General features: G+C 36.7%; 1 protein-coding gene across 2 annotated transcripts; it reads left to right on the top strand.

The window, feature by feature from the left end:
* Positions 1 to 9,889: 9,889 nt before the first annotated feature.
* Positions 9,890 to 18,977, top strand: LOC145098869 (disease resistance protein RUN1-like). Of its 2 annotated transcripts, XM_079036469.1 has the most exons (9): positions 9,890 to 10,112; positions 10,223 to 10,253; positions 11,390 to 12,075; positions 14,822 to 15,950; positions 16,042 to 16,365; positions 16,473 to 17,360; positions 17,446 to 18,064; positions 18,330 to 18,400; positions 18,533 to 18,977. In XM_079036469.1, exons 3-9 carry the CDS (start codon positions 11,498 to 11,500, stop codon positions 18,569 to 18,571), a joined length of 3,648 nt encoding a protein of 1,215 aa, XP_078892595.1. In that variant the 5' UTR covers positions 9,890 to 10,112; positions 10,223 to 10,253; positions 11,390 to 11,497; the 3' UTR covers positions 18,572 to 18,977. The 2 variants fall into 2 exon arrangements, with proteins under 2 accessions (XP_078892595.1, XP_078892592.1); XM_079036466.1 differs by lacking the exon at positions 18,533 to 18,977 and having other exon boundaries at positions 18,330 to 18,521.
* The last annotated feature ends 3,334 nt before the right edge of the window (positions 18,978 to 22,311 follow it).

The raw sequence follows: 22,311 nt of genomic DNA, 5'->3' as shown, positions 1-22,311 counted from the left end.
TCCAGGGTAAAAGATCATTTTACCATTTCCTCACTTAGCCTAATAACCAAAGCCCATTCCAATAAATCCAAGAGCCAAACATGGCCCAAAATCGTAAATGGCACCCAATGTCCATTATTGTCCCAATCTAAGAAGGCCCAAAGCCTTATAATGCCCCAAAATCAAAAGACTATTGGCCCAATAAGGTTCAAACCCTAAAAGTGTAACTTATAGCCCAATACGCGAAAGTCAAAAAAAGTCATTAGAATTCAAACGACTAAGTACACCTTGCATACTCAGTCTACGACCAGAGTACTCACCCTTGACCGGTATGCGCGGCGAACAAGATGGGTATGTCCAACGTACCCCCATCATCCCATTCTCCTTATTAAGTGCTTTTCCACTTAAGACTTTTTGTCCAGAGCTTACATCTAAGTTTAAATGATTCCTTAAATCATAAATTTTCCAACTTTACGATATTTCTTGGCTAGAAAGGGTCCAAATCCAAAACCCTAACTTATCATAACCTTCTAAACTTCATAATGCATGCATTGAAAGAAGAACAAGTCCAAGATCATATATCTTTATGACTTAAAATCCTCTTATGCACTTGGAAATGCACCTCATAAGACTAGGAATAACCCACACTCAAATAGACCAAATCATGGGACAAAAAGGACATAAATTTAACCATTAAACTAGATGTACTATTGTAGTCATAAAGGTACAAACTTTATACCTTATGGAGATGAATGAGGGAGGAGAACTTGCTGATCCAAGGTTGCTTCAAGCATCTAAACACAATCCCTACCTTCTTCTTCCTTCAAAGGCACACAAGAACACCTTCTTTGCTCACCAAGCTCCATCTATGGTTAGGGTTAAAGGGAGAACGTTTAAGGGGGGGGGGGGGGGGTGGAGGCTAAGAATGGAAATGGTTGGAGTGAGTTAAGGAGCTTAAATAGAGCTCAAAGCCCCCAAATTAGGATTTGGCACCTGAGTGCGTACGACATGCGTACTCCTAGTATACCAAGTGTACTAGGTTATCCCTTCGCGATTACTTCGAGCTAGTGCGCCCGGTGTACACCTTGTACGCCCTGCGCACTAAGCTTTGCCTGAAAACTTCCTAACTTCCGAAGGCCATAACTTCTTCTTTCGAGCTCTGATTTCGACGATCGTTATATACTCGGAATGGTATTGAAGAGCTCTACAACATTATCTAATTATCTTGGACTAAAAATTTCTCGAACAAAATCCATATTTCATGCAAGAAGTGATAACATCGCTTTTCCCGCTATGCCCCTAATGCTCCAACACACACAAAGGGCTTAAATTGCCTAAACCATATCATCGTAATCCAATAGAGTCTAAACCCAATTTCCTTGGAACCTAAGGCCTTCACTTGATCAATTTATTGCCCAAAATCTTAAAATAAGAATCTTCTCGAAATAGGGTGTTACATGAAATAAGGGAAATTGTACAACATATGGTTACTTAATAAGAATTCGATAATATTTTCATACATGAAAGATTATGTGTTAATGGATCAAGTGTATTTTTTGTTTGATATTGTGCAATGGAATGACAAGATAATGAAACGAATCATTGCAATTCCATTTTCATGTTTGGTTGTTCTATCGAAATGGAATGAATCATTAATCCATTTTTTTAATGTATGAATAGACAAATGTATGAAATGAATTTAATTGACAACGACAAAAACACCTCCTAAAAACTAATTCTATAGATTTTACATAACATCATTTAATTAGATATTATGATGTAAACTAATCTCATCATTGCTAAGTAAAAAAAACCAGAATAACATAATAATGTGAAATCACAAAAGTTGTCGATGAGTGCGTACAATCAAGACGTCACCTTTCCATGGTCATCTAAAGTACCTGAAACACATTTAAATCCAAAAATATAAGCATGAAACTTAGTGAGTTCTCTAAAATATCACATATAATACAACATAATAAAAAAAATTTGATTTATTAGCAACCCTAGGACTATTAGCAGTCCCGAGGACTATCAGAGTCCCTTAGGCTCACATCAGTCCTATGGGTTATCAGCAACCCTGTAGACTATAAGCAGTCCTATAATTATCAACTACTCAATAAAACACAAAACAACAATTAGCAAATAAGACTCAACTAGTCTAGCAAGCACACCATTATGACATGGGTAATATAGTGAGAAGAATCACCTCAGAAATAGCAAACAAGCACAATAGCTCCTTGACAGTGAAGAATGGTACTATAAGTCACCTAATCATCAATATAATGTAACCTCCTCAGTCTACACCCTAAATCCCTCAAGTTGACCATGAGTTAACATGGTCAAAGTTAACATTCAAAGTTAATTGTCAAAGTTAACCCTAGCATGACTTGCACATCATGGCCACCCACTGGCGACGTCATGGCAGCTTCATGACAAAACAGTCGTGGTGACACTAGCCACCATGTTATGGCAAGCAAATCGCCACGTCATGGGAAATGGATTTTACAGCTCAGTGGATTAAGCTCTTAACCCTTTAATACTAGATCCTAAAACTCGGATATAAACCTTCTCAAGGTCCTGAGGGATAAAGTTACCAACTTTATCCATTAAGACATCCCAATAAGCTAAGATCTCTATTCCTAAGCGCTTAATCTTTACACCAAATGCATGGACATCAAACTAAGTCATATAAGTCCTTTTTTAATCACTACCATGGTCCATAAACTAAATAGGGTACTCCAAGGTCTTGGAGTCCACTCAAACTCCAAGAACAAGAAGATTTGTACCAAAATGCTCCTAAATGACCTAGAACAAGATATAGAGAGATAATGAGCAAGGCAATTCCAGAAGACTAGAAATGTGATGAAGATGCAAGATCTAAGTTGGAGCCAAGCACACAAGCACCAAAATGGATTCCTTTATCCTTCAAAATTCACAAAAGTGGCTTCACATACTCAAAACATACATATGGAGGCTATAGTTTGGATGGGATAAAATCTTAGAGGGTGGAGGCTTTCGAAATGAGGCAACCCTAAGAGTTAGTGCCTTTAAATAGGCACAAAGCTGAAGATCTAGGGTTTGCATAAAAAATAGCCACCTCGTTGTGGCCAAGGCCTTGCCACGTCGTGGTGCTCCGCGAATATGCATTCCTCAATATGACGATGTCACGTCATGGTCCTTCAATAACCATGTTGTGGCCAAGCCAAAATCCTAAAAAACTATATTTTAATATAAATTAAACTCAGAAAAAAGCATGCTTGGAAAGTTGATGTTACACCTTGTGTTTGTTGGTGCAATACCGAGAAAGAGGACAAGAGAGACGCGAATACCATTGTTGTCGGAGCTGCAAAATGCAATGCACTACATTTGTACTTTAACAACCACCCATAACCATAGTTAACCAGTGTCACCGTTAGCTTTCCTCTCTACTTCCTACGAAATCCAAACCCTAGACTGACCAACACAACCTACCTGCGTCCATAATGCCGACAACAACCCAAGTTCCGCCGTTGGCTTCTCCGATAGGTTCTACACAGATCAAAGAAAAGAGAAAGGGGGAGAGGTTTCCTCACGTTCTAGCTTCAAATTTATGGGGTGGTGGGTGAGTTGAGTGTAGAGGGTGGGGGTGGGAGTGAAAATGTATATCATTCTCATTGCTCTCCAAAGGAACGTGTATAAGACTATATACATACAAGAGGGCCAGATTGGCCTTCTACAAAGAGGGCTAGACAATACATATAATCAAGATACAAAGAATTGAGTCCATTAACTGTCAACTAACATCCCCCTCACAGCTTGAGCGGGAGGTTGCCAAAGAAAATCATGAAAAAAGGTAGATTAACCTGCAAGGAAGGCCCTTGGTGAAGATGTCTGCGTATTGAGAATATGATGGAACATAAAGGACTTGAACAACACAGGAAAAAAGTGAATATCAATCTCTATATGTTTGGTGCGTTGGTGTTGTACCGGGTTAGAAGACATATAAACTGCATTGATGTTGTCGCATTAGAAAATGGTAGGTTTGGTGGGTGGAGACAAAAGTTCCATGAGGAGATTATGAATCCAACAAGTCTTTGCAACGACATTGGTAACCCCCTCTGTATTCTGCTTCTGCACTGGAACAAGTTATGAATCCCTAGAGTTTAGAAGACCATGAGATAAGGTTATCGCCATGAAAAATGAAGTATCCAGAAGTAGATCTATGGGATACAAGACATCCCCCTATTCCGCATCTGAGTAGACCGTGAGAGCAGAATGTGGTGATACATAAATATGAATGCCATAATCGATAGTACCACGTATGTACCGTAGAATATTTTTGAGAGCATGGAGATGTGGCTCTATTGGATCATGCATAAATAAGCATATCTGCTGAACAACAGATGAGATGTCTGGTATGGTAAATGTAAGGTACTGCAGTGCACCTGCCAGACTGCGATATAAAGAAGGATCAGAGACATGTTTCCCATCAGTATCTAGTTTGTGCGTAGTATCAGCTGGAGTACAATATGGGTTACACTGAAGCATGTTTGCTCGCTGAAGAATGCATGTGACATACTTTTCTTGAGAGAGAGAGATACTGGTAGAGCTGCGCGTGGCAGATATCCCTTGAAAGTAGTTAAGAGGACCCAAATCAGTCATGGAAAGTAGTTAAGAGGACCCAAATTAGTCATGGAGGATCCTATAAGTATGATATAATCTATATTTGAAGTAGATAGGCCGTGTGTTGACCGAAGCGGTAAAAAAGGGATGGATCAGTACGACTGTGTTAGAAACCCAACTGAGAGGTATGAGCAGCAAATCGGTGATACCAAGCCCGTGGAGCCTGTTTGAGGTCGTATAATGAGTGTTGAAAGAGAAAATCATGGTCCAGGTGCTGAGGGTCTCAAAACCCAGGTGGCTAATGCATATAAAGATTCTCTTGAGGGTGCCATGGAGGAAAGCATTCTTCACGTCAAGATGGTGAATCGACCAATTACAGGAGACTGCACGGTTGAGGATGGTACGGTTAGTAATTGGTTTTACAACCGGACTGAACGTCTCCTCAGAATCTATTTCTGATTGTTGACTACGGCTGTTGGAAACTAGACGCGCTTTGTAGCGAGAGAGAGAGAGAGAGAGTCCCATCCGCATTGAACTTTTTCTTAAATAACCACATGGAGTAAAGAATGTTTACTCCGCTCAGTCTTGGAAGTAGAATCCAAGTGGCATTTGAAACAAGAGCATGATATTTCTCATCTATGCTTTTATGCCAGTGTGGGTCTTGTAGTGCCTGTAAATAGGACATTGGGACAGGGGATATGGAGGTGGTGTTGAGATTTAAACAATCAATGGGTTTGTAGATGCCACTTTTGGATCTAGTACACATTGGATGAGTTGGGGGTGGATTTTGTGTGGCGTTTTGGGAGGTTGTATTTGAGTTGGGATGGGATTGAGAGGTTGAGGTGTTTTGGTTTTCAGTTTGAGAGGAAAATGGAGAGTGAGATATGGATTTGTAAGGAGAGGTGTGAGAGTGAACTAGTGAGGGTGGAGAGTTGGAGGTGGTGTTTTGGTCATTGGTGGTGTGGTCAACAGTTGAGGTAGGAGGAGTAGAAAAATATTGAGTGAAGAGAGGGGAAGGGTCTAAGTTGTCTTCAAGAAATTGATATGAGGGGGTCATTAGGAGTGATGGATCCATATGGGAAGATGGTTTCGTCAAAGATGACATGACGAGAGATTATGATTTTGTGAGTAGAAAGATCATAACATCCATACCCACTATGGAGGGAAGGGTAGCCAATGAAGATACACGGAGTGGTGCATGGTTGAAGTTTATGAGAGGTTGTGAGGTGTGGGTAACAAAGACAACGAAGAATCTTAGATTAGAGTAGGAGGCATGATGTTTGAAAAGGCTAAAGTATGGTGTGTCATTTTGTATTGAAGTTGAAGGGGGTGATGTTAAGTATGTGGCCATACGAAAGGCTTCCACCCAAAAATAGGATGGAAGGCGGAATTGAAAGAGAAGAGTGCGAACGATGTTGTTTATTGTACGAAGCATACGCTTGGATTTACCGTTTTGTTGAGATGTATTTGGGCATGAGAAACGAAAAACAATCCCATTTTTTGCAAAGAAATCGTGAGAATATTTTGTTGTCATATGCCCCCTCCCCACATTATCACATTGAAAAGATTTCATGGTCGTGCCAAATTTATTTTATACAATATTTATAAAATGGAGAAATTTGTTAAAAACGTCGCTCTTCCGTTTTAGTGAAGACATCGAAACAAAATGACATTAGTGGGCTAGAAATATAACATAATAACGAATACCACTAATACTAGAAACCGGAGATGTCCAAATGTCAGAATGAGCAATGTGAGAAATATTGTGAAAAATATTGTTCGCAACATTATTTGAATGAAAAAAGGTTACGAATAAATTTTCCAAGTTGGTAGGGTTCACAAAGCAAACTAGAGGACCCTTTATTACAAACAATGTAATTATTAGAAAGCAAATACTTCAACACTTGGTCTCCGGGATGACCCAAACGTGGATGCCATAGAGAAAGACTTGAAGCAATGAGCACTTGAGGAGATGAAGGCGTGACATCATAGAGAGGGCCGGAGCTGTCACATCGGATTAGAGGTTGATTGTTTCTGTAATCCTTGTAATCCATGATAGTATAACCAAACTCGTCAAATTCAATGGAATATTTGTTGTCACGAGTAAATTTACTAACAAAAACAAGGTTTTTGATTGTGTTTGGTGTTATTAGGACATTATGGAGATGAAGGGTATGAAAATGGGGTTTTAATGGGAAAAGTTGTGTGTCCGGTCATAATTAGGAGAAAATTGTGAAACGTAGGATTGCTGAGAAGGAGGCTGTTGAGAAGACATCAGATGGGTTTGATTAGATGCATAATTAGGTCGCTGAACATTTTGTTCTTGTTGGCGTTGAGAAGATGGTCCAAGAATGCATGGAGAAGTGGCCCACTGATGTGGGTTGGTCCACTGAGATGAGTTCAATGAGGGTTGCTGATACGTCTATGTTGACTTAGAAGACCAATTCATATGTTCCTTTTTTCCATGATGCATGCAATTAGGTAGTAAAAGCCCACATTCTTTAGTTTCCTGTCAAAATTAGTTGCCCATGATTTCCATTTTCCCACTACTCCTTAGTTTATGCTCATGTTACGTATTTATGTTCTTTAATTGCATTTTGTAAGTTTTATGAATGAAGTAAGAAAATGGTTTCAATTGTGTTTCTGTAATATCTCTCCTATCTATATTTCTAAAGGGGATTAGCCATCCATAATTGGCTTCTATCAATGGTGCTTTCATTCCCGTTCCTCATGCCTCCCCGTCAAAATCCGTCCACCGATGTCACACTGCCAAGTATCCGCGAGCAACTCTCCACACTCATCGCTATTTCTACCGCTAATGTTCGCCGCCTTGATGCAATTATCACACAAATGGCCACCGTCAACACCCTCATCGGTATTCAAACGGGAACCATGGTCAAACTCATCCCCCCTCCACCACCGAATCAACAACCAAGGTCGTCCCCGCTGACATCCACACCGTCACTGCTGCCACCACAACATCCATTATTGCCACCGCCGCCCCCAATACCATTGCAATCGCCCATGTCAACCCAACAACCACTTCTACCATCGCAACCGCTGCTATGCGTAACCAGGACATCTTCCCCACAACAACAATTTCCACCACCGATGATGCCACCCCCGAAAACTACCTACATAAAACTACCGAAAACAATTTCGGCCAACAAAAACTACCGAAAACAGTTCCAAACAAACTCACCGGGCCTCGAGAACGGTGTCATTTTTAAGTTGGGACGAACTAATACAGATCTCTGGTCATATCTAAGGCCGCCTCCTTGGCCAGATCCTTCCGTCCACGGGTATGACCCGCTACTGGAAATCGGCATAAATCGGCCTTGAGGACAAGGTCATTTTTCAGGGGCGAAGTATTGATACGTCTATGTTGACTTAGAAGACCAATTCATATGTTCCTTTTTTCCATGATGCATGCAATTAGGTAGTAAAAGCTCACGTTCTTTAGTTTCCTGTCAAAATTAGTTGCCCATGATTTCCATTTTCCCACTACTCCTTAGTTTATGCTCATGTTACGTATTTATGTTCTTTAATTGCATTTTGTAAGTTTTATGAAGTAAGAAAATGGTTTCAATTGTGTTTCTGTAATATCTCTCCTATCTATATTTCTAAAGGGGATTAGCCATCCATAATTGGCTTCTATCAGTTGCCACCATGAAAATTAGGATCAAGGTCCACTAGAGAAACCCAACACCCCTCGGAGAAAACCGATGAGCGTTTGCCGGAGAGATATAGACCCAACCATAGTGTTTTTGGGATACTTGTTGTTCCGGCTAGTAGCGGCGCTGCTGGTGGGCTTGCCGGTGATCATTCCGAAGGTGTGGGTTGCGGTTGTTTCCCCCACCATTCCGAGGGTTTCTGGTGGCATAAAGAATGGTGGGAGACGATGCGTGATCTTGATGAGAAGGATCTTGTATAACACGATTCTGAGTAAGTGTTTGTTCTTCAAAAGTAATCATATCATGAGTTTCCAGAAACGTGGGAAACATACACCGATGTTGAATAATACTATCTACATATTGAAACTTCATCGAGAGACCTTTAAGAGCATACATTACGAGATTTTTATCTGGGATCTTGGAGCCAAGATTGTCGATCCATTACATGAAAGGCCTTGCAATAGGTACCGGATAAAGTTCTCCATGTATCATAGTTGAATTTTTTGAGATCAATGATCAGGGGTATAAAGTCTTGATGTTTGTAACAGTGAACACTTTGTTGGGAGGAGTAGGAGTGTCGCGCATGGCTATTCCGATGAGTTGATGCGGTTGATATTAGGGTAGAAAGGAGGCACTGATGGTAGGAAAAAATAGGAAAGGATAAAAAACAACGAGAGTTATGTTAGGAAGAGTGAGGAATTTTTGGAGAGAATTATAAAAAGGGAATAAGTCTTTGACGAGCTTTGATACCATGAAAAGGTGTATCATTCTCATTGCCCTCCGAAGGTACGTGTACAAGAATATATACATACAAGAGGGCCAGACGGGCCTTATATACAAAGAGGCCTAGACTATATACATAATCAAGATATAGAAAATTGAGTCCATTAACTGTCCACTAAAAGGGAAAGGGCCTATTTCAATTTTTAAATTGTAAATAATAATAATAAATTATTGAAAAATAATTGCATAAGAGTGTTATGGTCATTTATATCTTATACAGATTAAAACCGTTTCTTTTAGGTGTGAAGCGTGCAAATTTAAATCAAACAAGGAACAATCCAAATCTCTATTCTAATAAAAGAATAGTTTTATTCTCCTTTCGACAAGTGTCACCTTATTAGGCTTTCTAATTAATGTATATATTATTATTCTTTTGCCATGTGTCATCTTATTGTCTCTCCTAATTAATGCATGTCACTTGTCAACATATTGATTATCCATTTCAATTTTTAAAATTTAAAATTTTCACCATAATTAAATTAAATTAACAACAATAGAATAAAAACTAATACAAATTGTAAATTAATATAATTTCCTATATTTATTTAAATCAATGATTATAATTTTATATAACTAAAAGAATCTATTAATTAATAAATATATTTAAAATAATTTATTAATAAATTTAAGTTTTTACTATAAAAGTTTCATAAATTTTATAACCGTGTTATATACTAGTTAATTTTAAAAAATAATGACTAAACACATAATTTGACATTTTAAACCGGACTAATAATGTAATTTTCTCAATCTTAAATTTTGCAATACAAAATATCTTTTTTTTTTTTTCATGAAATTTGCCTTTATCCTGATAAATATCTTTACCTGTACAAAAGGATTAGAAACGCGAAGCAACACCGTTCCTTCCTCTCGATCGTAAGTCAAAGGAAAAGCCGAACATCATCGTTGACTCTCCTCTTTGGCCACACCTTTCGTCGTTGACTCGCCGTTTCCTGCCGAGTTACAGCTGTGTCGCTCAGTAGCTTTAACTAGTCATCTTTCTCGGCTTCGCCAGTGTTAACTCATCCTCAATCATCGCTGCTTCAGGCCTCGTTTTCTTCCTGTAGGCAGGTAACTATAAAGGCCCATTCTTACAAGTTAGCTTTTGTTAGACATTAATGTCATCTTTTAACCATACATCACATCGTAATCATTTGTTTTATTGTTTATGTCATTAACAGGTTCGTAATCATTTGTTTACGTCATTAACAGGTGATTGAATTTTGTTTTTCTATTTCAGTTACTTGTCTTATTCAATCTTTTAAAAAATAATTGCTTCCTCAATTCCTTTATATTTTCTGATTCATAACAAGATTAATATATTTGATTCTTTTTCAATGATGTTATCTGTTCCTTAATTCTAAGCTAGACGCTCACAATGAACAAGCTTCAATATTCAATTGTCATAATGTGTGTGTTTTGCTTACCATTGAAGTCAAAACATAATGATATCTATATGCTGGTGTATAGACTACAGAGTGCATTTACCTTTGAAGATTCATCTAGTATAGAATTTGAAATTTGAGAAGATCGTTGTTGCAAAAACATATTATTTGGAACAAACCCATCATTGCTAGGCGAAACAGTTCAGATAAGATGTCTCCTGATACTAGATCCAGTGATATGGGAACTTAAATTTGAGAAGATTGTTGTTGCTAATTTTGGAGATCCATAAACAATCATGTCAAGAAATTTAATTTTTTTTTTTTGGTTAGATTCAGTTGTCTGTTGATATCTAGTAAAAGTTTTAAATTTCCTATATGTTTTGCAATTTCTTTCATGGGAGGTAATAGTGGATCTTGTTGTTTTTTCGAGAATGGTATTTGGGGTTGATTTGTTTGAGAGTTACTTTACTGAAATTCAAATGCATTTTTCTTAGACGACAACAATAGGAATGTTTATGTGGGTTAAATGCATGAATTGGTTTGTTATTTTCTTGCATCCCCACTTAGCCACATAAACAGGTTAACCAATTTATTTAAGTGAGTAATAGCTTTTATAATAAATTTTGTGGCAATGTAATTGTTGTTCTCTTCCTTTTCCAGTGTTTAGATGCCTAAGCTTCATTCTCTTATGTCCCATGCACACAAAACAACCAAGTTTAGCACTAACTAAGCTATTGAATTGCCTTTGATCACAAATCACGGGTTTAAACACACATATCCACATTATTCAGTATATAGCTCCAAAAGAAACTCGAAACTTGGAGTTGCATATGTATTTGTATTTTAGTCACTTAAATTTTTATTTTGAAGAATTAAAAGGTATTGTTATTATTGAGGTTTAAATTATTTGAGGAGATTTAAGTTGCATATTTTAAATATTAATAATTTGGATTTTATGTACAGGCATTATGTACTGATCCTGACATTGAACAACTGAAGAGTTTCAGAACTTACTGAGATACACAAAATCCTGGGATCTTCATCATCTTCTTCATTAACCCAAAACTCATAATGGTTGTTCTCTCTGAACTCCTCTCAGAAGGATCTTCATCTTCTTCATCAATTCATGGTCATAGTTCACCAACTTGTGGTCATAGTTCATCAACTAATGGTTACATATATGATGTATTTTTAAGTTTTAGAGGTGCTGACACTCGTCATAGTTTCACTGATCACCTTCATAAGGCCTTGATTGATGCCAATATCAATACCTTCTTGGATGATGAAGAGATTGAAACAGGGGAAGATCTGAAACCGGAATTGGAGAGTGCCATTAAGGCATCTCGGGCTTCTATTATCATCTTGTCTAAGAATTATGCTTCTTCAACATGGTGTTTGGATGAATTGGTGTTGATCCTTGAGCAGCGTATGACATCCAACCATATCGTTATCCCAATATTTTATCACGTGGAGCCCACACATGTTAGGAAGCAACAAAGTAGCTTTGGAGATGCAATGGCTAAGCATAAACAGACAATGGAGGCAGAGACAAATGCGAATAAAAGAAGTCAATGGGCTCAAAAGATGGACCGATGGAATAAAGCACTTATTGAAGTTGGCAATTTAAAAGGATGCGACGTAAAAGGAAGGTAACCACTTTCTTACATATTTCCAAACGCCTTCAATTTTGTTTGATTAAGGCGTAAAATGTCTATCACCTTCTATATGTACAATTTATCATGAAATAGTTATGCATTTCATGTATTAGGAAAAAGAAAATGCACAAAATTGAATCAAAGTTTCTTGTTATGTGATCTCATAAATCATAATCAAATCAAATAGGTAGATTAACCTTTATGATAAGTATTTAGTCTTTTTTTATATGCTAGTTCATTTATGTTAAAACTTCATAAAATGACCAACTTACCCACCAGTCCTCTGTTTTCATGTAATTCTCTTCCTCAACGGCATCAAACACCAACCAAACAACTCGAGCGCCATACACTCCCTACTTTTACCCCGTAGAAAGAAAATCAAAAGCTAAAATCCTGAACTAAAACAAAAACTAAAATCTAAAAGAATGACCCATAACCGAAGATTCACAAACATTAAACCAAATCAATATATTTGAAGATTCAGAAACAATAAAGCAAATCAATAATTTGAAGAATATGTTATAAAATTGAAGATTCAGAAACAATTAACAAAATAAATTTCGAATAACCTGTAAATAATTTGACGAGTCACAAATAATAAACCAAAATCACAAACAATAACCCACCATTATTCTATGACTTGAACTGAAATTAAGGAATAAGCTTAGACAAACAAGAAAACAGATTAAAAATGGGTATGAATTGACTGTGAAATTTCTCAGTGATTCCAACTAATAATTTGAGAGAATAGACTCTTGAATAATGAGAGCAATTCTAGCAATCTAACATTAATGATAACAAACCTTATTCCCTACCACTACTAACACCATGTATCGGAGTTTAACTTAACAATGGAAGGGAAGGAAAATGGATGGAATTGAAAAGAAAGGAAAAAAATGGTGTTCTTTAGTTTTTTTAATAAAAGGGTTTGGACGGATAACGTTCCCTCCTAACTTTCCTTTTGATTTGGAGAGAAGGGAAAAAATGTTTATTTTCCTTTCACTTCTCTCTAGCTTGGGAAAGCCCCCCCCCCCCCCCCCCCCCCCCCTTTTTTTTTTTTTTCTTCTTATTTTTTTTTCTTTGATAGAACTCGAGAACAAGGTGTAAATGACATCTTTCCCAAACAGAACTAAAATGTAAAAATACTAGAATTGCCCTTGCACCAACAAACTGCTACTCTTTCTTATCAGAATTTCCCTTCTCGCCCTTTTTTGCATACTCAATACCCCACCCCCAAAGAGCCACCTTGTCTTCAAGGTGGAGAATTGGAAACATATTGTTAATTCTTCCATGTAGCTTCTGGACAATTCTTCCAGACTTCCACTTAATTAGCACTTCATGATACGTATTTGAGACCGGATTTATTGAACACACTCCCATTAGGACTTGGGACTTCTGGTTCAGATTCCATCTTCAAGTGGAATGGCTGGAGGTCTGTTAGATCTTCTTTTACTAGCTTTAGTGTCGGCAAGTTGTAATCGGTATGCTACCTAACCGATTCACTTCAAAATTGTAAAAAGACCACAAAATCATGGAGCTAATTTTTCATTTGAGCGTCTCACCAGAGATTGTTGTCTGTAGGATTGAAGGTAGACACGATCCCAACTTCAAAATTCACGTCTTTGCTTTTACTATCCTCCCAATATTTCATTTTTTGTTGAGCTTGCAATAAATTGAATTTAAGCGCGTCCAAAATGGCATCTCTTTCACATATTTGGTCTTCCAAAGTTGACACCATAGTTTTAGGAATAACTAATTGTCCTTTGCACAACAACTTTCCTTGTTTCATTGTAAATCTTGCCAACAGTTTTTGTGTGTGTATTTAGGATATGATATTCTGAATAAATAGATCAGCTTCAATTTTTTTGTAAATTGCTTCCAAGGAAACTCTAATTGTCGACAAAATAACTCCCAGTTATCGTTTGCATCTGTAAATTTTTGGGGTTGCCACTTTTTTGAAGCCCCTGTTTTGTACCGGATCTCAAAGTCAAAACTCTTGCGTTCGCACAACCACTTTTGGTACTCCTTCCCTAGTACACATTGTTCGGGCAAAAACTTTAAACTTCTGTGATCTGTACATATAATGGAGTGCCTCCTTAGGAGTTAATGGCCCCATTTTTGTACTTCCATTACTATGCCCAAATGTTCTTTGTCACAAATAGTCTTGTTCTCCATCCTCTATGATTTCTCTCATCCATCAAACCAGAAATCCAAAAAAAAAAAAAAAACTTCTTCTCTCCTCACACCTCCAATTTCTCCATCTCCAAATCCTCAAAACCCCACTTCATGATGATGAAAAAAGTTACAGGGGAATGAATGGGGAGGAATCACTTGCAGGGGTCAATGTAATGAAGAATAGTGATGGTGGGAGGTAAACGGGGAGAGGTGATGTTTTTCTAGGCGAAGGGTGGGGGTAAGGTTTTTTGGTTTGTTAATTTAGATAATAACAATAAAAAAAATTAAAATTCAATATGAAAGGTCAGAGTAGTCATTTCACAGGTGGCCCATATGTGATATAATTTGTAACACACTAGTAGCTTTGGTCTTATCATACATAAATATTATGACCTTACACATTATATGTTTATATGGTTAGAAGTGTAAATAGAACATGATTTTGATGTGAAGAACTTAATTAATAAGAATATTATGGTATAGTTTTGATTTGATCTTTAATTTCCAAATCTTGTTTGTTAGTTTGTTGATTGTGTATTGAAGTTCTTATTAAATCATGTTTTAGGCTAGAGACAAAGATCATTGAAGAAATCGTGAAGGACATCCACCGTAGATTACATGTAAACTTCAAAACTGCTCAATCGCTATTTATTGGGATGGACTATCATATTAGTTTTGTCACTTCATGGTTGAAAGATGGATCCTCACATACGGTTGACATACTCACTATTTATGGTATAGGTGGGATCGGGAAAACATCTTTAGCCAAACATGTCTATGGGCTATATTCTTGTGAATTCCACAGAAGTAGCTATATTGAAGATATCACAAGGAAATCTGATGGAAAGTTTAATGGGTTGCTTGATTTACAAGAACAACTCTATAATGACATTTCAAAAACAAGTTCAATTAAATTTCATGATGTGTCGGTATACACCACAAAGATAGAGAAAGCACTAGCCCGTAAAAGGATCCTTCTAGTTCTTGATGATATTGGTACTCTTGTTCAGTTGGATGCATTACTTGGAAGCAAAGGTTTTCATCCGGGAAGCAAAGTTATAATTACAACAAAGGACAGTTGGTTGACCGAGAGTTGTGCACTATTCAAAACAAACATTAAACCTAAGCATGTAGAACACTTCCTTGAAGGCTTACATGAGACTGAATCAAGACAACTTTTGTGTTTTCATGCATTCATGTGCAACTATCCCAAGGCAGGTTATGAAGAGGTGTCATATAAGCTTGTGAAGTATTGTCAAGGACATCCTTTGGCTCTTGAAGTTTTGGGCAAGTCTCTATATAATCGAGATGTAGCCTACTGGGAGGGGTGCATTGAAGGGCTAAAGAAGGAAACAAGTTCCCCTATAAATAATGTCTTGAGAATGAGCTTTGATTCTTTGCCATCCACCAACGATAAGGAGTTGTTTAAGCATATTGCTTGTTATTTTGTTGGAGTAGATAGAGATGTTAGCGAGACAATATTAAAGGCATGTGATATAAACACAAGATCTGGAATCACGAATCTCATTGACAGATGTCTTCTTAGTATAGGAAGGGATAACGAATTGAAGATGCATCAGTTGGTTCAAGAGATAGGAAAATTCGAAGTACGTCAAGAGTCGGTTAACAAGCCATGGAAGCGAAGTCGATTATGGTGTCATAAGGAGTCATTCAGAGTGCTGAAACAAAAAAAGGTGAAAACTTATGTAGACTTGTTGGCAGTGTGCATATTCAAATTACTTTTTGTTATCTCATTTTTATTTTTGGCCATTTATTTCTTCGTAGGGTAAGGGAAATCTTCTAGGTCTTGCTCTTGACATGCGTATGCTTGAGAAAGAGAAGTTGGGTGGATCATTTGAGCTGAAAACAGATGCATTGAGTAACATGGATAGTTTGATGCTACTACAACTCAATTATGTGATCATGAATGGGTCTTATGAGTACTTCCCTGAGGACTTAAGAAGCTTGTGTATGCATGGGTTTCCTTTAAAGTTTATACCTTCATGCTTACCTATGAGAAATCTTGTTTCTCTTGACATGTCATATAGCAATATTGAATCATTTGTCGGTTGTTATAGCAATCCACAACGACTTGAGAAGAGGCAAAAGGTAAATATCTTCATTCATTATTCAACTTTGCCGAGTTGATGAAATTCACTGTTATTCTAACTTACTTTTTTTTTTTTTTTTTTTTTTTTTTTTTTTTTTTTTTGTAGTTGGATGGATCGTGCTTAAAAGACAAAAAGCTGCTTGGATCACTAAAGATTCTTAATTTAAGTTTCTGTAAACAACTTTGTAGTCTTGGTGAATTTGACCAACTTCCTGCACTTGAGAGGTTAATAGTTCGAAATTGCATTGGTTTGCTTGAGGTTTGTGAATCAATTGAGCGATGTGTTGAACTTGTCCTCATTGATTTGAGCTACTGCAAGAAGCTAGAAAAACTTCCAAGAAACATAGGCATGTTGAAGAATGTTAAAACATTGTTGCTTGATGGTTGTAATCTCTGTGATTCACGAATTGAGAATAGGGATACCGATTCACCAGAAATTTGCATGGCTAACAACATGGTCATAAACATAAGAACCTCTTCTTCCGCGTTAATGGGTGCTATACCAAGTGATTTGAAGTTGTTTGCAATATCTTTACCGAGGTCTTTAGTAACTTTGTCACTGTCAAATAACAATTTGTCCACTGAATCCTTTCCCATGGACTTCAGTTGCCTATCCATTTTAAAGGAGTTATATTTAGATGGGAATCCTATCGATTCCATGCCCAGTTGTGTGAGAACTCTTCCTAGGCTTGAGATACTTAGCATGCAGAACTGTGAAAAATTGAAGTCAGTTGAGCATCCTCCACGTACACTAAGCAGGTTGATGCTCTTTTCTCATGGGCGTTCTATAGATAAAGTGGTATTTGATTCAGAAATGTCTCCACTCAAGTTATCTCCATTCCGGATAGCTTGGCCATTCGAAATTGAAGGCATGATCAAAATCCAACCAATGGTAAATGTTGAGGAAAAGGTATTACGTAGCTTGGGCTGGACTAATCCAGAATTCATTAACAAAAGGCGCATGGGAACTAATTCTTCGGAATTCGAAATAGAGGTTTTGTCTAGTTAGCTGTCTGTCTTTATGTGAATATGTATAATATAAATATTATGCAGATTAATTAAGGTGGTTGTAATGACAGATGATTTATGAATTTGGAATATTCAGCACATTGTATGAGGCGGAGGAGATGCCTAGTTGGTTTAGGCATAGAAGTGTGGGGCCATCAATATCATTTACCATTCCATCGTCATCATCTCCAAACAACCGCCTTACAGGACTCAACTTCTGTTCTCTGCACACAATGAAACGTACCGACGAGTGGCCTCTATTTCCAGATGATGATCCGTTCCCTTTTTCTCCAATGATGACAATTAGTAATATAACAAAGAACAACATGTGGATATACGAACGTCGGAAGGACAGATATATTCCAAATCAAAAGTGTTGGGTGGTGTTAAGTCATTGGATGTTTGGGAGGAATGAGATGGAGGCTGGTGACCACGTTACCATTACTGTTACAGATCAAAATGATGAACTTACAAAGGAGTGTGGGGTGAGTCTTGTGTATAATGATGGAGAAGGAGAAGAAGATGCATTGGGTTATTACAAGTCGTGGAATCACATAATTGGTGGAGATCTCTCTCCTTTTCAAACAACAACCGGACAATACATCCTACTCAACAGGCGGTTTTTTATGTATGGCATTTACTTGTCTCCCTATCATCGTAAATTCATTACAGATGGCCCCGACTATCAAGGTAGATGTTATTTTGATTAAATTTATTATTTTCGTATTATATGATCCAAATCCACCCATTTATTTTTGATTTTATTGACTTATAAGATAAGATTTTGTTTTTTATAGATTATGTATAAAAAATAAATGTTCTACTTTTAACTTTTATATGAATCGAAACATGTATTGATCCGTCTAAATGGGTCGATCTGTTATATCAGTGGACTATGTCTTTTGATATGTTGAACCACATAAATATATTTATGCTCAATACAACTTGTGTTCAGAACAAAAGAAAGGATCCTGGTTCAGAGCTTTATCTCAAAGGAATCCTGGCATAATTGGTAACTCCAGTAAGGTATACCTTTTCACACCCAAGCCTTCCTGTCATATGACAGAATAAAAAGGGATAAACAACCAAATATGTTATCATTATATCTCTGTATGCTATGTAACTTTTAAAATTTTCATACTTTTCCTTTATTCATAGGGTAAGGGGGAATCTTCAAGGTCTCATTCTTCATGTTAAACTGCTTGAGAAAGAGAGGCTGTATCTAGCCGAACTACTCTAAATCAAAATAGATGCATCCTAATTTTCTAGAAGAATTAAGATGGTTTGCTCGTTGTAGCATCTGGTACCCATTTATGTTATGGGTTTTGATTTCATATCTTTATTTATTTATTTATTTATTTATCTTTAATTGCGAAAGATTGGTGAAAATAGCATGCAAGGAATATGATTCAAGTCGTGATGCTGTTTAATTAGATAACTTTGTATATTTGATATTTTCTTGATTTGGTTTATGTGATTGAAGAAAAAACTAGAATGTAATTGCAGCTAGAGTTCCCATAGATTGTTGATTTAGGTATGTATTTGACTGTACGAGAAGGGAATTGGATGTGTAACTGTATTATAATATTTGTGTTCATATTGAGGACTTAGATTAGCTTCTTAGATGCCCTTGGATGTGACACGCTCATTAGTATTTGGATGTATATCTATGGTACATGGAGAACTCGAATATACTTATTATGGGTTGGTAAACTGTTTGAAACATTCAATATTGGCAACACGGAGTACCTTCATTTTTTTGCTTTTCTGAATAATTAAACACACATTTGTGAAAACTATTTATTTGTATTCCTGAAAAGGGCTTTTCCAATGATTTAAGAATGCTCATGTGTTGTCTATTATGCTTGTGATTCTATTTGATTACAAAAGATACAAGGATGGAGAAGGTAACAATTGTGATATTAGTTTTAAAATTATAGAACACAAATGGAGAAGGTGACAAGCCAGTTGAACATGATTAAATAACAATTGTACCGTTTTTTTTACTGTTGTTCATTAAAGTGGAATTTGTGCTTGTGAAAATTATCGAGTAATAGGAGATGAAAATAAAGACTCGCAATTTTGCGAACAATGTGGAGTTGAGTTTGTTGATTCTCAAATTCGAAGATATCAAATGGGCTACATCAAAGTCGCATACCCGGTAATGCATGTGTGTTATTTGAAACGTCTTCTTAGTTATACTGTGACGCTTTTATATAGATCTCTTAAAGAATTAGAAGACCTAGTATATTGCGGTGTGTGATTATGCTTGTTGATTGTATTTGTACCATTTTTCTTTATTGTTGTTACAAGGTAGGACATGAAACCTGTCAGTGAAATTATCTTTTCTAAATTTGTTTAAGTTAGTAAGCATGAAAGGGTAAATTTTATGAAGATGTTAAATTAATGAAATGCTGTTTTTTTTTCTATAAACAGATTTGATTCAATGTGAAAAATCTTAACAGCCAAAAAAATATGATATAACTTTCGGATTTGTGTGCACGTTCATGGCATCTGCCCTATATTCGTTAGGTATTCCTTAACGCAATTATCGTTTCAAAAATTTTAAGGGGAAAATTCACTATGGTATTGAATAATAAGTCTATCGAGGGACAAACTTTGTAGGATTTTTTTTAGTGATAAGAATGATAAGAGCGAACATGTTTTTGTACTATAAAAGTATTACATTGGATGATTCTGTCCGATGTCGATCCAAACATGCTAAACACAATACAAAATCATCATGTTATGCTGTGTGTAACAAATGGGACCTAAATGGACTTACGTATATTCATTATGCTTTTGCCACATAATTTCAATTATATCATCAAAGGTTCATGTTATAAACACAAATAAAAAAAAAGAGCAAGAAACTTTTTTGTAAGAATTTTAGGAAGTGATCAACAATTTGTAAGCTTTGTAAACAAAAAATAAATAAAACAAAATAAACAAAACGACTAAAGCAGCTATATGATATGACCCACATGATGAGCCTGAAAATATTTTTGTTGTAAGTGTGGCCATTGTACGAAGAATGGATTTTCCATGTATAATTTGTAAAGAACCAAACCACTTAGGGTGGACAAAGTCGAAGGAAATATGTAGCCGGGTCCGAGCAGTACCGCCAGCTACGCCATTCCTTGGTGGATCAGTATTTGGCTGTCTGAGGATATGAGTTGGGTGATAGTGAAAATCCAGATTCCTTATGGATCGTGTATGTTTAATTTCCGAACTGATATTTCTACCCATGTTACAGAAATCCAGTCTAAGATAATCCAAAAGGATATTTGTGTATTTAGGCACAGAAATACAAGCTAAATCACCAGAGATTTCTATTTTCATTTAGAAGAAGAAGAGCTGAAAAAAAGGGTTCCCTCTACGGCTCAAAGAAAGAGACGTATATATACCTGACAAATTAGGGTTTAATCTTCTAAATTAGTCATGCAAATCTCGAAATTAACGGAATAATCAATGGTTTCCAAAACTGACGGGATTTGTCAAATTTACCATAACCACCCACTAGAATTTGGAGTTTTCATAGAGAAACTACTTCAAATTTCCGAAGATACAAATGTTATAAATAAATTTTTCCATAATCACTCACGAGATTTGTCAATTTTACCATAACCACCGCAAGGGGTTCCGCCCCTTGGATCCCATTAGGGGCATTGCCTTAGGACCTGCAAGGGGGCGCAACCCCTTTGACCTATTATTCTCTCTCGTACTAGACTATAATTTGATCTCATATATGCATGCACTTCGCATTCACTAAAAATATAATATAAAGTATACATGATAACCCCCTTAGCTCACATGTCAGTGTTTTTATGCAAAGCTCTTCATTGGATGGTGACTTAGAAGACTCTTTCACTATTCAATACGGAAGACTTCCCTATGAAGATCTTAGAGAAGGCGGAAGGCGCTTCTCTATGAATGCCTTATGGGTTAAGCTTGCATATATATATATATATATATATATATATATATATATATATATATATATAACTGCATAGTATACTTTGTAGGTTGAGAGAGCTCCTATTTTAAATATGAGTAGTTTAGGAGGGAGGGAGGGAGGGACGGAGAGAGAGAGAGAGAGAGAGAGAGAGAGAGAGAGAGAGAGAGAGAGAGAGAGAGAGAGAGAGAGTGTGTGTGTGTATGTGTGTGTGTGTGTGTGTGAGTGAGAGATTATTATAGCAAGCAAGCATATGCTTCTATATTTTTGTACTACTGCATTATCAATACATCTTGTGCTTCAATGTTAGATCAGATATTTTCGATTATGCATGTTCTTAATTCCGCAAGTATCATCTCCATGGGATCCCACATGTGGTATCAAAGCTTAATCTTGAAGTTTTAACAACTTTTTCAAGATCAATGATCCTAGATGACAACTTTCATGTGTAATCGACCTAAAGATACGAAATCTTTGGTGAGTCTCTCCATTGGATCTATTTTCTCTTCATGTCAAATTCTTTTGATACGAAATCTGATGGTGAGTCTCTCCATTATAAGAAGCTGATGGTTTGTGTAACATTCCAAAAATCTCAACAAATTTAAACTTTTGAAAACAACTAATTTATTAGTGAAAGTGTTTACAAAAATATTCTTTCCAAAACATGATTTAAAATCAGAGTCTCCTAAGATCCAATCTATTGTAAAACCAAGGATGTGTACGGTCACGACTTTGCCCCGCAACGAATCAACTGAAGAACCTAAAACCATAAACAAAACTGTAAGCACAAAACTTAGTGAGTTCCCCCAAAATACCTCCACACAAACAGGAAACATATACAACAGGTATGCTGAAATACTCATGCCTGGTCTAATCATCCTCAGGATAGAATACCAGGCATCTCTACGATGGGCCTAGTTATCCATGGGATGGAATACCCTCGTATCATTAGCGGTTTGGTCCAATAAACCATAGGTTTGGA

This window comes from Lactuca serriola, chromosome 1, assembly GCF_051521515.1.
Source record: "Lactuca serriola cultivar US96UC23 chromosome 1, Lser_US96UC23_V15, whole genome shotgun sequence".
Classification (NCBI taxonomy): domain Eukaryota; kingdom Viridiplantae; phylum Streptophyta; class Magnoliopsida; order Asterales; family Asteraceae; genus Lactuca; species Lactuca serriola.
Note: the sequence above shows the minus strand (reverse complement) of the source record. Positions and strands in the feature narration are given on the sequence as shown.